The sequence below is a fragment of the Oryx dammah genome, unplaced genomic scaffold, assembly GCF_014754425.2.
Source record: "Oryx dammah isolate SB20612 unplaced genomic scaffold, SCBI_Odam_1.1 HiC_scaffold_13, whole genome shotgun sequence".
In the NCBI taxonomy this organism is placed as follows: domain Eukaryota; kingdom Metazoa; phylum Chordata; class Mammalia; order Artiodactyla; family Bovidae; genus Oryx; species Oryx dammah.
Window position 1 is genome coordinate 1,848,153 of NW_024070197.1, and position 11,330 is coordinate 1,859,482.

The 11,330-nt window shown below is 51.9% G+C and overlaps 1 protein-coding gene across 3 annotated transcripts in view; it reads left to right on the forward strand.

The window, feature by feature from the left end:
- Window positions 1-11,330, forward strand: part of ZFP28 (ZFP28 zinc finger protein) — a 17,110-nt gene continuing 5,780 nt past the window's right edge. The window contains exons 1-8 of one of the 3 annotated variants that reach the window (XM_040251729.1): window positions 185-249; window positions 613-704; window positions 780-836; window positions 5,340-5,466; window positions 5,561-5,656; window positions 7,320-7,471; window positions 8,268-8,379; window positions 8,710-8,805. In XM_040251729.1, the coding sequence (XP_040107663.1) occupies window positions 5,433-5,466; window positions 5,561-5,656; window positions 7,320-7,471; window positions 8,268-8,379; window positions 8,710-8,805 (490 nt within the window). In that variant the 5' untranslated portion in view covers window positions 185-249; window positions 613-704; window positions 780-836; window positions 5,340-5,432. Of the gene's footprint in view, window positions 250-322; window positions 705-779; window positions 837-5,339; window positions 5,467-5,560; window positions 5,657-7,319; window positions 7,472-8,267; window positions 8,380-8,709; window positions 8,806-11,330 lie in introns of those variants that run through there. The other 2 variants (XM_040251727.1, XM_040251730.1) reach the window with 2 other exon arrangements.

Sequence of the window (11,330 nt, forward strand, 5' to 3'; positions counted from 1 at the left end):
ATGCGGGGGGCGGCGAGCGCGGGGCCCCGCGGGCTGGGGTCGCCGCCGCGGCGAGGCGCTCCCCGCACCAAGCGCAGGACGGGCCGAGGCCGGAGCGCGGGGGCCCCGGTCGCCTTCGCCCGTCCGGCCCGGGGAAGGCCGCGCTCAAGGAGTGGCCCCAAGTCTAAGGGCCGGCGAGGAGCGGCGGCCGCGGGACCTGAGGGCAGAGGTGGGGGTGGCGAGCGGACGGGACGAACCCATCCTGTCAGGGTGAGGGGAGCGTGGCGTCTGGGGCAGAAGCCTTCCTGGGGCCCAGGTGCTGGTGAATGGCGTCCCCGGGCTGCGGGGGGTGAGGGGACGGGCTTCCAAAGCTTGGAAACAGCCTGAGAGCGTCGGTCAGGGTCCCCCTCGCCGGACACCCCTCTGTTTCGGTGCTCCCAGAAACCCGCCTCCGCACCGTGGTCGCCCCTCGTCGGCTGGTGACCCTATTCCGGCTGCCCCTTCAAAATTGGTCCCTGGCCGCTCGTGCCGGAGCGTATGATTCTCCACCTGTTGAATCCGTTTGTTTAAGACGCGGCAGGAAGGGAGCCAGGTGGAGACCTGGCCTCTAGCTGCTGCTTTCTCTTTCCCCAGCTCTGCCTTCGAGGGACACGGCCGCCCTGCGGGAGAGGAGGCCCAAGCAGGAGGCGGCCGGGACAGGAACTGAACGGCAAGCCACGTCCCAGGTGAGGGGGCGTTCCCTCTTCTCTCTGAAAGGCGAGCTTGCCTTTCAGGGCTTAATGACGTTTATTTTCTTTTAGAAGTTTTCAGTGTAAGAGACCTGTCGGGGGAGCTGGTTCCCATTTGCCCACATTCTGGTGAGTGGTGGGCCACAGGGGCAGCCCAGGGCCTCCCTCCCTGCTTCCTCTCCATGGCTTCCTCTGTTTGTCGGTCCCTGAAGGACTGAGTCAGCCCCTCCCTAGAGCAGAAAGGTGCTCCTCGGCACAGACAGGACAGCCCTTTGTGTTGAACCTGGTTTGTCTGGTGTTCTCTTTGAGCCAGCCCCTGGAGAAACAGAGGGCTGAGCCCTGGCCCCTGCCCTCTGGGAGCTCACAGCCTGTTAGTGGAAAGTCGTGGAAGCATACAAGGTTCTGAATGTGAGTTCTAGCATGGTGAGAGTGGGCTGGAGGAACTCTTGGCATCTCGGCACCTATCGGGGAAGGGTAGGGAGGTGATCTCTGAGCCCCGTGTTTCCCTTTGCAGTACTTTTCTTTGGCTGTGCTTGGGTCTTCATTGCAGCGTATGGACTTTGTGTAGTCACACTGCAAGGGCTTCTCCTGGCGGCACGTGGGCTCTCTAGTTGCCTAGCTGCCCTGCGGCATGTGGGATCTTTGTTCCCCGAACAGGGATCGAACCTGCGTCTCCTGCATTGCTAGGCGGATTCTTAAGCACTGGATCACCAGGGAAGTCCCAGGCCTCATGTTTTGCAGGAAGAGGAGAGGTTTGGCAGACAGAGGAGGGAAGGGCAGCCCTGGTGCAGTGTGTAAGGCTGTCTTTTCCCCGCTTGGTTGTGTTGCTTCTCAGAATGCTGATAAATCGTCTCCGTCCACTGTGTGTCCTGCGTGTCATCGCCAGCTCATCCATGTATGAGCCAGGTTCAGTCGCCCAGCGAGCTCCATCCACATCACCAAAGGCGGCGCTCGGGTCTTGGTCTCTCTTGACTGTTGCTGGCATCTGAGGTCGTTCAGGGTTGGCAGGCTGTCACTGTAAAGGGCCAGGTAGTAAATATTTGAGGCTCCGCAGGCTGTGAGGTCTCTGCTGCAGCTGCTCCCCTCTGCCTTCTAAAAACAGTCACAGAGCATACCTAAGTGATTGGATGGGGCATTGTTCCAGTGAAACTTGATTGACAGAAACGGGTACCGGCCACCCCTGAAAGAGCTCACCGGGCGCGCCCCCCTTCCTGACTTCTCCGCTGCCGCAGCTCTTCACCATCCTGAGCTGCAGCTGTCGCTGGGCCCCTGGGCCCTCTACTATGCTCTCTGTTCTTGTCTGTCTGCCCGCCTTCCCCTGTTCTCGCCTGTATGGACCAGCCACACGCCAGCTTCTTCTGGTCCACCTTTCCAGCCCAGTCCTCTCTCTGCGCTCCAGGCCTCGGTGTCCTGCCGCGTGCCCAGTAGGGAGCTCACAGCGGACACATCCAGCCCCAGGCTCCTGGGGTCCTCCCGTAAGCCAGCCCCTGCCCGCATCTTGTCTCTGCCTGTCTGTGGCCGTTTCATGCCCCAGTTCCTCAGGCCAAAGCTGGCATCATTCCTTGTCTCCTCTGCTGGCCTCACCTCCCGTATTTCGTCCATTGGCAGATCCTGTCAGCGCTGTTTTCATGGTGTGCCCACGAGCTGACAGCTGTCACCGCCCCTGCACCGCCGCCTCGGTCCTCATTATCTTACCCTCGGCAGCTTCAGCTCATGCCCCCGCTGTGTTCCCCGCCCAGCGCCGCAGCCAGAGAAGTTTGTGCTGTCGAGGTCTGCTCAGACGCTCCTGTGGCTTCCCCTTCTTGGGGCTGAAGGGCTCCCCGCCACCCGGCCCCACCTCTGACGTGGACTGCACGCCCCTGTCACTCACTTTGCCTTCCAAAAGTTGCCTTCTCCTTTTCCCGACTGCGCTGTCTAAAACTTCAGAGCCTCCCATCTGAATTCCTCACATCCCTCTTTCCTGCTTGACTTGTCAAAGACTCTTAGCACTTTTCAGCGTTCCGTATACTTAATTTACGTGCCTTTCTCCTGTCTGATTCTCTTACCACCAAGCACGTTTGACACGGGCAGGAGTTTTCGGTAGTTTTGCCCCAGTGCCTGATGCAGCGAACATATGGTGGATGAACGTGTGCACGCAGTCTTATTAAAGTGCTCTGGGAAGCCAGTGTTGCACCAGTTAATATAGTGTCACAATCATGACTTTTATGCTGAGAATGTGCACTGTCTCTGATTATTTCCTGTGAGTATATTCCCAGAAGTTTTCCTTACCTTGTGGATTAAGTTCCCCAAACTTACATGAAAGCAAAATACTTTAAAAATTATATCTGGGTGGAATAGCAGTATGCACTCAAAAGCTAGAATTCTAGTTTTTACTTTTTTACTAAAACAAAAAAGTAAATGTCACCAAAATAATTTATTACAAACTTTTCATTTGTGCACTTGAAAAATTACCTGAATTGAATTGAACAACAACAAAAAAAAAACCCTCTTTAATATATTTTTTCCTATATTATTTTCTATTCATCTTTCCCTGTAAAATATGAGCACAGTATTTTTCTGTGAGGATAAGCTTGCTCTGTAGTTTTTATTTCTTTGTTTTTGAAGTGCATCTCATCTTTATTATGACAGCGCTAAGGCATCGGGTCACATTCTTCTATGAGGTACAGATTCTATAGCTGTGTCTTTTCTCAGTCACAGGTGTGGCTCTGTGAAACCCATTTGAAAATCTACGCATCTGTATGATGGCAAGAGGGATGAAAACAGGACCCGCACATTCTCACTGTGTTCTCACGCGGAGGAAGGGGCTGGGGAGCTCTCTGGGGCCTCTTATATAAGGACACTCATCCCATTCATGGGCAGGCAGTGGGTGGTTTCCCGTAGTCCCTGTCTCCAAATAATACCATCACACAGGGTGTTGGGATCTCAGCATGTGATGGGTAGGGGGACAGAAACATTCAGAGAAGTAACCAAAGTCATGAGTTCTGTGTACGAGGAGCCGTCTGTAGAAATCGGGAAAACAGCTTCAGAGGATGTGTACTCGCTCTGACATGGGGCCCCTCTGGAATATGGACTTAGAGAGGTGGGGAAGGGGCGTTTCTTATCAAGGAAAAAAATGAAGCCAGAAAAACCCAGTTGCCAAGTACAAGAAAATATTTGAACTTGTATTCTTCTCCTTCAGGGCCCCACAAGTTCCAGTTTTACCAACGTAGTGACAGATGCTAGAAAAACAGGCCACGTGTCCTCTGGCTCCAGCTTAAAAGTTACTATAAAGGTGCAGTAGTATGGGCATTGCAGTGTATATGGTGTATGCTATATGAAGATGCAGTAATTTGTATACAGTTGATATTCTACGTATACTGTATATGTTTTGCTTCATTTAGTGAGGAATATCTGAAAGCTGTTTGAATGTTGGGGGAAAAAAAGCCTGAGGCTTGCCAGCCAAGGAGCAGGAAGACTTAGAATGGAAGCTTGGAATCTGCAAAAACCCGTCTTTTAGAACTGGGTCAGAAAAGAAGCAGAAAAGTAGCCCCTGTCTGAGCACCTGTGCCTTTGAACGCAGTTGAAAATATCTGCCAGAAAATACCTGCATTGAAATGTTTTGTTTATTAGTTTGTTTCTAAACCACTTTATTGAGGCAAGATTGACACGTACTGCACATTTTTAATATGTACAACTCAGTGAATATGAGGATAAATACACACTCACAACCCTTGTGACCCGTCTACGCAGTTTGGTTAAAGATGTCTTCAAAGTCTGTGCGAGTTAAGGAACATGTGAGTGTATATTGTTCAACAGATACCGAACCTCCAAGGGGCTTTCTGTTTCCAGTGAAACGGTATCAGTCTTTAAGTGGGAAGGCGGGGCCTTGGTCAGCGCCCACAGTGCTTCTGCAGGACCTCACATTCTGAGTGCCATGCTCATGACGTGGGTCACGTGGGTTTATTTCCCCATTCCTTTTTCTCTTTTTTTCCCCCGGAGAGGAAGAAGGACTTGTTATTACCTGCAGGAAGTCGGAAACACTGGGGATTCTTCCCAGAGCATGTCTCTGTGTCCCCATTCTTGTGCTGATCCAGGCCACTTGACGGTCCTCACAGTAGAAAAGGCTCTGGTACTGGTTGTGCATGGGACACCTCAGCCTCCCTTGTTTATTGTTTGAATTGATGTCCCCCTGGATCTTGTGTGCCCCCGTCACCTGCGCAAAACTGCCACTTCTCCAAGGGTAGGGGCACTCTCTCTCTCTTTTCTTTGAAGTTTATGACTGAATGAGGCCCAATCATAACTGGATTTCCACTTTATCAGACATTACTCTCTACACATAAAATCTAGCTAAAATGGAGAGGAAGTAACTCTTAGCCCCTCTCTTACTCTGTGAGGGCTGCCATACAGAACCCCACAGGGTGGGCAGCTTCAGCGACAGTGGTTTTTCAGTTCTGGGGGCCAGAAGTCCAAGGCCGAGGGGGTCAGCAGAGGTGCTTTCCCCTGAGGTCTCCCTCTGCGCCCACCACCCCTGGTTGCTTCCTCCTCTTACGAGAGCGCCAGGTCTCCTCTCTAAAGTTCAGCCACAGTCGGGGTACGGAGCCTGGGGCGGGGCGTGAGCTCTGGTCCAGCGCGCACGCGGTCGTGTCGCCCCAGAGCCCACTGACGTTCGGCGACGTGGCGGTGGAGTTCTCCGGGGAGGAGTGGGCCTGGCTGGACTCGGCCCAGAGGAGCCTGCACCGGAGCGTGATGCTGGAGAACTACAGGAACCTGGCCTCGCTGGGTAAGGGCCAGCCGGCCGCCCCGCCCCGCCCCGCCCCGCCCGCCCCCAGGACCGACCTGCGCGTGACCGCCCGCCCGTCTCCTTACGCATTTAGGGCTTTGCCTGTCTAAGCCCGAGATGATCTCGTCGTTGGAACAGAGGAAGGAACCCTGGGCTGCGAAGAGAAAGTCGACCAGAGGCAAGTGCCCAGGTGAGCATGGGGGGGGGGGACCCACGGCTCCTGCAACGCCTGGGACCACCGCCAGACTTCGGAACTGCCCCGCCCACGAGGGAAAATCAAGGAATTGAGGTCTGGGCTCTGTACGTTTCCTTTTCCTGCCTCTCCTCTCCACCTGCGCTCCCCTCCCTCCACACACCACCCTGGTCCGCTCTCTGGACCTCGTCTGTCTCCAGCTCCTCTGACCTCCCATCACCAGGCTTATGCAGGCATCTCCGCTCTTCACCAGGCTGGTGCTGGTGTAGCTCTGTCTTATTTCCCTTTGATGAAGTGACTTGCACTCAGGGTCTTCCTCTGATTTTCCCTGTGTCAGCTTTGAGCGAGGCCGCAGGTGCTGGCTGGGAAGCTGAGGGTGAAGTCACCCTTCGAGATGTCACCCTCCCAGGGGCATCTCATGCACAGAAGTGCAAGAGAAAGGGCTGTCTCACGTGTGACAAGTGTAAATAGGGACTCGCAGGAGGAAAAGTTTCATTCTCAGTTTCACGCCAGGGGAACAAGGCCGGAGCATAGCGCCTCAAGAAGAAGGGTGAAAAGGAGAGGACAGGTCAGTAGGTCTGAAGGTGATCTGGGCTGGGCCATGATCCATCTGGGATCCGAGTGGACGTCTGTGTGCAGACCGGCCGTGCAGGCAGGCGACTGGCTCTCAGGAGAGGACTCTGACCCTGATCCGATGGGATGTCCGTGCAGATGTTGTGCTGGTGTTTAAACCACAGGGTGTGCAGAGATTTCAGTCACAGCGTTATTTCCGGGACATCAGGTTAATCACAAGACTCAGAGGTAAAGGTTCCTCATGGTGGCTCCCATAATAGGAAATGACTGTTGTCCCTAAAGAGCTGAGAATCTTGTAAGACCCCTTTGTTCAAGCCATACTTCGGAGGAAAGTTTATATCCATAGAACAGTTATCAACTGCATCAACTCCCATGGGTCATCATACTCCCAGGGTCATCGTGCACCCAGGAGAACGGGAACGGTGTTTCGGGGGAAAGTTTTCCTCTTATCTCCAAACTCAGTGGCTTTCTCTGAGCTGGTTTCCTGAGACAGAACTGGTTTTTTCCCCTTCTGTTGATGCTTTCTCTCTTTCTTTCTCAGCTAGAATCTCTGGCTGAGATTCTAGTTGATGTTGAAGGCTTGGCACATACAGCCAGGATCTGAACATTGGTTAGTTAGCATCATCATAGTTTTTTTTAAAGTTTACATTATAAGTGTAATGTAAACAAGTGGAGCAAGCGAAGAAACCTTTGCTAAATAAAATGGAGAAAGATTCAAAGAGAGACTTAATAAGCGTTTCCTTCTGTGCCCTCTGCCCGCTCTTTGTTCTGGCCACATTTCATCTTCAGTTTAAATCTCTGTGAATTCTCTCATCTCCTGCACTTGAATTCTCTCATCTCCTTTCTCTAGTCTCCTGCCAAAACTATAATGTGCAGCACTCGCTCAACATCTAGGTGTGAAAACTCACATTGTGTGTGGGAGTATTAAAGCCACACAAGTTTGGGATCAGAAGGCCAGCAGGTTGTGTAGAAAGCTTTCAAAACAATATGTATTTTCTGAGAATCTTTTTCCATCTGGTTCCATTTGGGAAAATGTCTTCATACTAACATGTAGTAAAAGAGATACCTTCTTAAAACTATCCTTTAGACTCGCAGACTCTGCTGAAGACCCAGCAGTTGCCTTCAGAGAAGAACTTCAGTGAAGAGGCGTTGTCCCAGGAGCAGCGCACGGAGAGACCCCCAGAGCGCGCTGTCCTCGGGGAAGGCTGGGCTTACGCCGCTGTGTGTGAGGGGCAGGCGGTGAGTCGGGCACAAGCAGAAAACTGGCAGGAGGCAGAGTTTCTGGGGTTCCAGAGGCTTCCCTGTTTCAGCAGGACAGAGCAGGTGGGAGACACAGTCTCCTTCACAAAGAAATGCAGCTTCGGAGAGCGATCTTGTGTACAGCGAGTGTGGGCGGATTTCCATTTGAATGCAGGACTTCTTACACAGTGTTCCCCCACAAGAGAGAGCAGCTGCAGTCAGACACACACGAGGGGGAACGCTGTGTCCCAGCGAGTCGTAGAGAAGTCTTTAACTCAGGACCGTTCCACATGTCTTGGGTGTGAGAAAGCTTTGAGCAGGATCTCAACCCTTCCTTGTCATCAGAGATTTCATACCAGAGGAAAACCCTCTGCAGGATTAAGTGAAGCCCGTGTGTCAGGTGTGAGGAAGCCTCCAGTGAGCTCTAGAAAGTCCACACGCTGTGGACATTCACTCTCCGCCATACTGCAAGCTCAAGTGAAGCCCGTGTGTCAGGTGTGAGGAAGCCTCCAGTGAGCTCTAGAAAGTCCACACGCTGTGGACATTCACTCTCCTCCGCCATACTGCAAGCTCTCCATGGAAGAAACAGCTTCCCCGATTTTTCAATCTTCCCCCCAGCTGCCTCCCCGCAAACTTAAACGACATAAGCAGCTCCGTCGTTACACGACGGGGATCACTCAGAACTAGTGAGAATTCCTGGTACCCAGTGCCTCTCATGGCGTGTGGACAGGGCCACCCCAGAGCCATCTCAGGGTCACGAACACGGCTTGATGGAAAGGCGTGTCTGCCATTGCAGGGCTTGGTGGCCATCACGGACGTGGCCACAGACGTCTCGCAGCGGTCAGACCCCACTGGGCAGAGTTCCTGTAGGAGCGTGGTGTGGGCGGACCGCCATCCAGGGACAGGAGGTAAGGCCCTTCCTCTCCCAGACCTGACTCTCCAGGAGCCCCCGTGCCCGTTCCTTGGTTGTGAACTGTGTGTTGGGGGTGCCGGGCAGGGGGAGCCACCTTCTAAAGTGTGGGTTGAATTCTTAACTCCCGCTTCGTAAGAGTGTGATGTTTGCAGAGTTGAAAGTTTATAGACAAGAAAGTGGGACAACTTTCTTCGTCATAGATACTCTTCCCTTTTCTTCCTGGGCTTTGCTGTAGTAAAACACTCTTCCATCCAAGCCAGGGAGCTGGTCGTCCATCCAAGAACGCCCAGGGTGTGACAGACCTCATGTCTCTTCCTGTGTGCAGGACGCTGTGCGTCTGAGCCAGACCTGGTCTCTTTGCTGGAGCACAGGAAGGCGCCCTGGACGGTGGATGGAGAGCTGGTCAGAACCCCGTCCTCAGGTGAGCTGGGCAGCCGGGCAGAGACGCCCCTGCGGGGCGGGAGGCCCGTGCTTCTGGGGCTTGTTTGATAGCCCTTGTTTCCATCCATGAACACTGTTAAGTCTTCTATCCAAGAACACAGGATGTTTTTCCGTTTATCTAGGTCTTCTTCATCTTACTGATCAACACTGGTAGTTTCCAGTTTACAGTCTGGCAGCTTTTTAGGTAATTTTATTCCTAAATAATTTATTCTTTCACAGCTGTATTTCAAGGAATTATTTTCACAGTTCCTTTTCAGAGTGTTCATTCCTAGTGTATGGAAATCCAGCTCATTTTTGTGTGTTGATCCTGTATTCTGCAGTTTTGGTGACTTGATATAGTAGCCCTCACACTCTTCTTATGGATGGTGTAGGGTTTTCTATATATGAGATCATATCGTCTGCAAATACAGTTTTATCTCTTCCTTTCTAACTTGGGTGCCTTTTACTCCTGTGTCTTCTTGCTCTGGCTGGAGCTTCCCAGGCATCCTTGTCTTGTCACCAACCTAAGAAGAAAAGTCGTCAGTGTTTATGTGGCATTTTTAGAAAGAGCTTTTACTTTCCCTTTTCTAAGAGCATCTTTTCCCAGACATCTGGCTCTCTGCATCATCTCTCTCCCTGGCACAACTTTTATCTCCGTATATTTATCGCAGTATAACTGCTTGCACGAGTTTTGGTTCATGCTAAGTGATTTAGCAAAGCGATTTCAGGTATATTCACTCCTTCCTGCAAGTTTATAGTCTGAGATAAGACCTGCACTTGTTCTGAGGTATGTAAGAGGTAATTAGATATAATGTCAGCACTCACTGTTTTTATAAAAGCAGTCTCTCCAGAATGACAAGTTACATCGCAAGGCCCTCTCTGTTAATAAAGGGCCAGAGAGGAATGGAGGGTTCTGTCTGGCTGGTGGCAGCAGACAGGTCGATGTAAAGTGGTTTCTACCTGAGTGCCAGGCTCCCGCCATCAGCAGACTCTGCTGCAATTAATCAAGTGAGACACAGTTGACGGAAACACCATTTCTGATTGTGCAGGGGCTGCCAGGGTTTCAGGCCTCCGAATGAATACTCAGTGGTAAAGAATCCACCTGCGATGCAGGAGACAAAGGTTTGGTCCCTGGGTTGGGAAGATCCCCTGGAGTAGGGAATGGCAGCCCACTCCAGTAACCATGCCTAGAGAATCCCACGGAGAGAGGAGCCTGGTGAGCCCCAGTCCACAGGCTCGCAAAGAGCCTGACACAGCTGCGTGACTATACCACAGCAATGAACGTTACAGAAAGGCTGACCTTCTGGGTTTGGCCCGCTCCGTGGACCAGCGTCTGTGACGCGATGACTGCCCTGGAGTCAGTGCTGCACACCTAGGGGTGAGGGAACGGGCGTCACGGCCTGCGGTTTAGGTGGTGTGACTGCAGAACAGTTCTCCAGCTCCTCATGCTTCTGACATGTAACTGGTTCCACAGATGTTGAATTTCTTTAAACTTTTTCTCTTCACTCCTCCTGGGTTCCTGTACGAATCGGGTCTGGAGTCATCTTGCATACTAGAGACTGCACTTCCCGTGTGTCAGGGGTGCACCGCTTATGGTTTATTCAGGCTTTCACTCAGCAGTGAGTGCACTTCCCATGTGTCAGAGGAGCACGGTTTGCTGGTTTCAGCAGCGTTTGGTTTAGCAGTGAGTGCTCTTCACCCTCTTTCAGACGGGCACGGTTTACTGGTATCTTTAGGCTTTCGCTCATCAGTGAGGTCACTTCCCCGTGAGTCAGAGGAGCACGCTTTAGGAGTTTCTTTAGGTTTTAATTCACCTGTGACTTTACTTTCCTGTGTGTCAGGGGTGCATGCTTTCCTGGTTTCCTGAGGGTTTCACTCACTTGTAAGTTCACTGTTCCGTGTGTCAGAGGGGCTTTGTTTCCTGGTTTCCTCAGGGTTTCATTCACCAGTGAGTTCACTGTTCTGTGTGTCAGAGGGGCACACTTTACTGGTTTCATCACGGTTTCATTCAGCACTGAGTTCACTTTCACGTGTAAGAGGTGCACAGTTTACTGGATTCCTCAGGGTTTCATCAGCACTGAGTTCACTATCCCGTCTCAGAGGTGCACAGTTTCAGGTTTCAGCAAGGATTCATTCTCGGGTGAGTTTACTATCTGTGTCAGAGAAGCACAGTTTACTTCCTACATCAGGGTTTCATTCAGCACTGAATTTACTTTCTTGTGTCAGAGGTGCACAGTTTACTGATTTCATCAGGGTTTCATTCACCAGTGACTTCTCTTTCCCGTAGCAGAGGTGCACAGTTTACTGGTTTCATCAAGGTTTCTTTCTCCGGTGAGTTCAATTTCCCGTGTGTCAGAGGTGCACAGTTGACTGGTTTGATCAGGGTTTCATTCAGCACTGAGTTCACTTTATGGTGTGAGAGGAGCACACTTTACCGGTTTCATCAATGTTTCATTCTCTGGTGAGTTCACTTTCCTGTGTGTCAGAGGTGCACCGTTTACTGGTTTCATTCGGCAGTGAAATCAC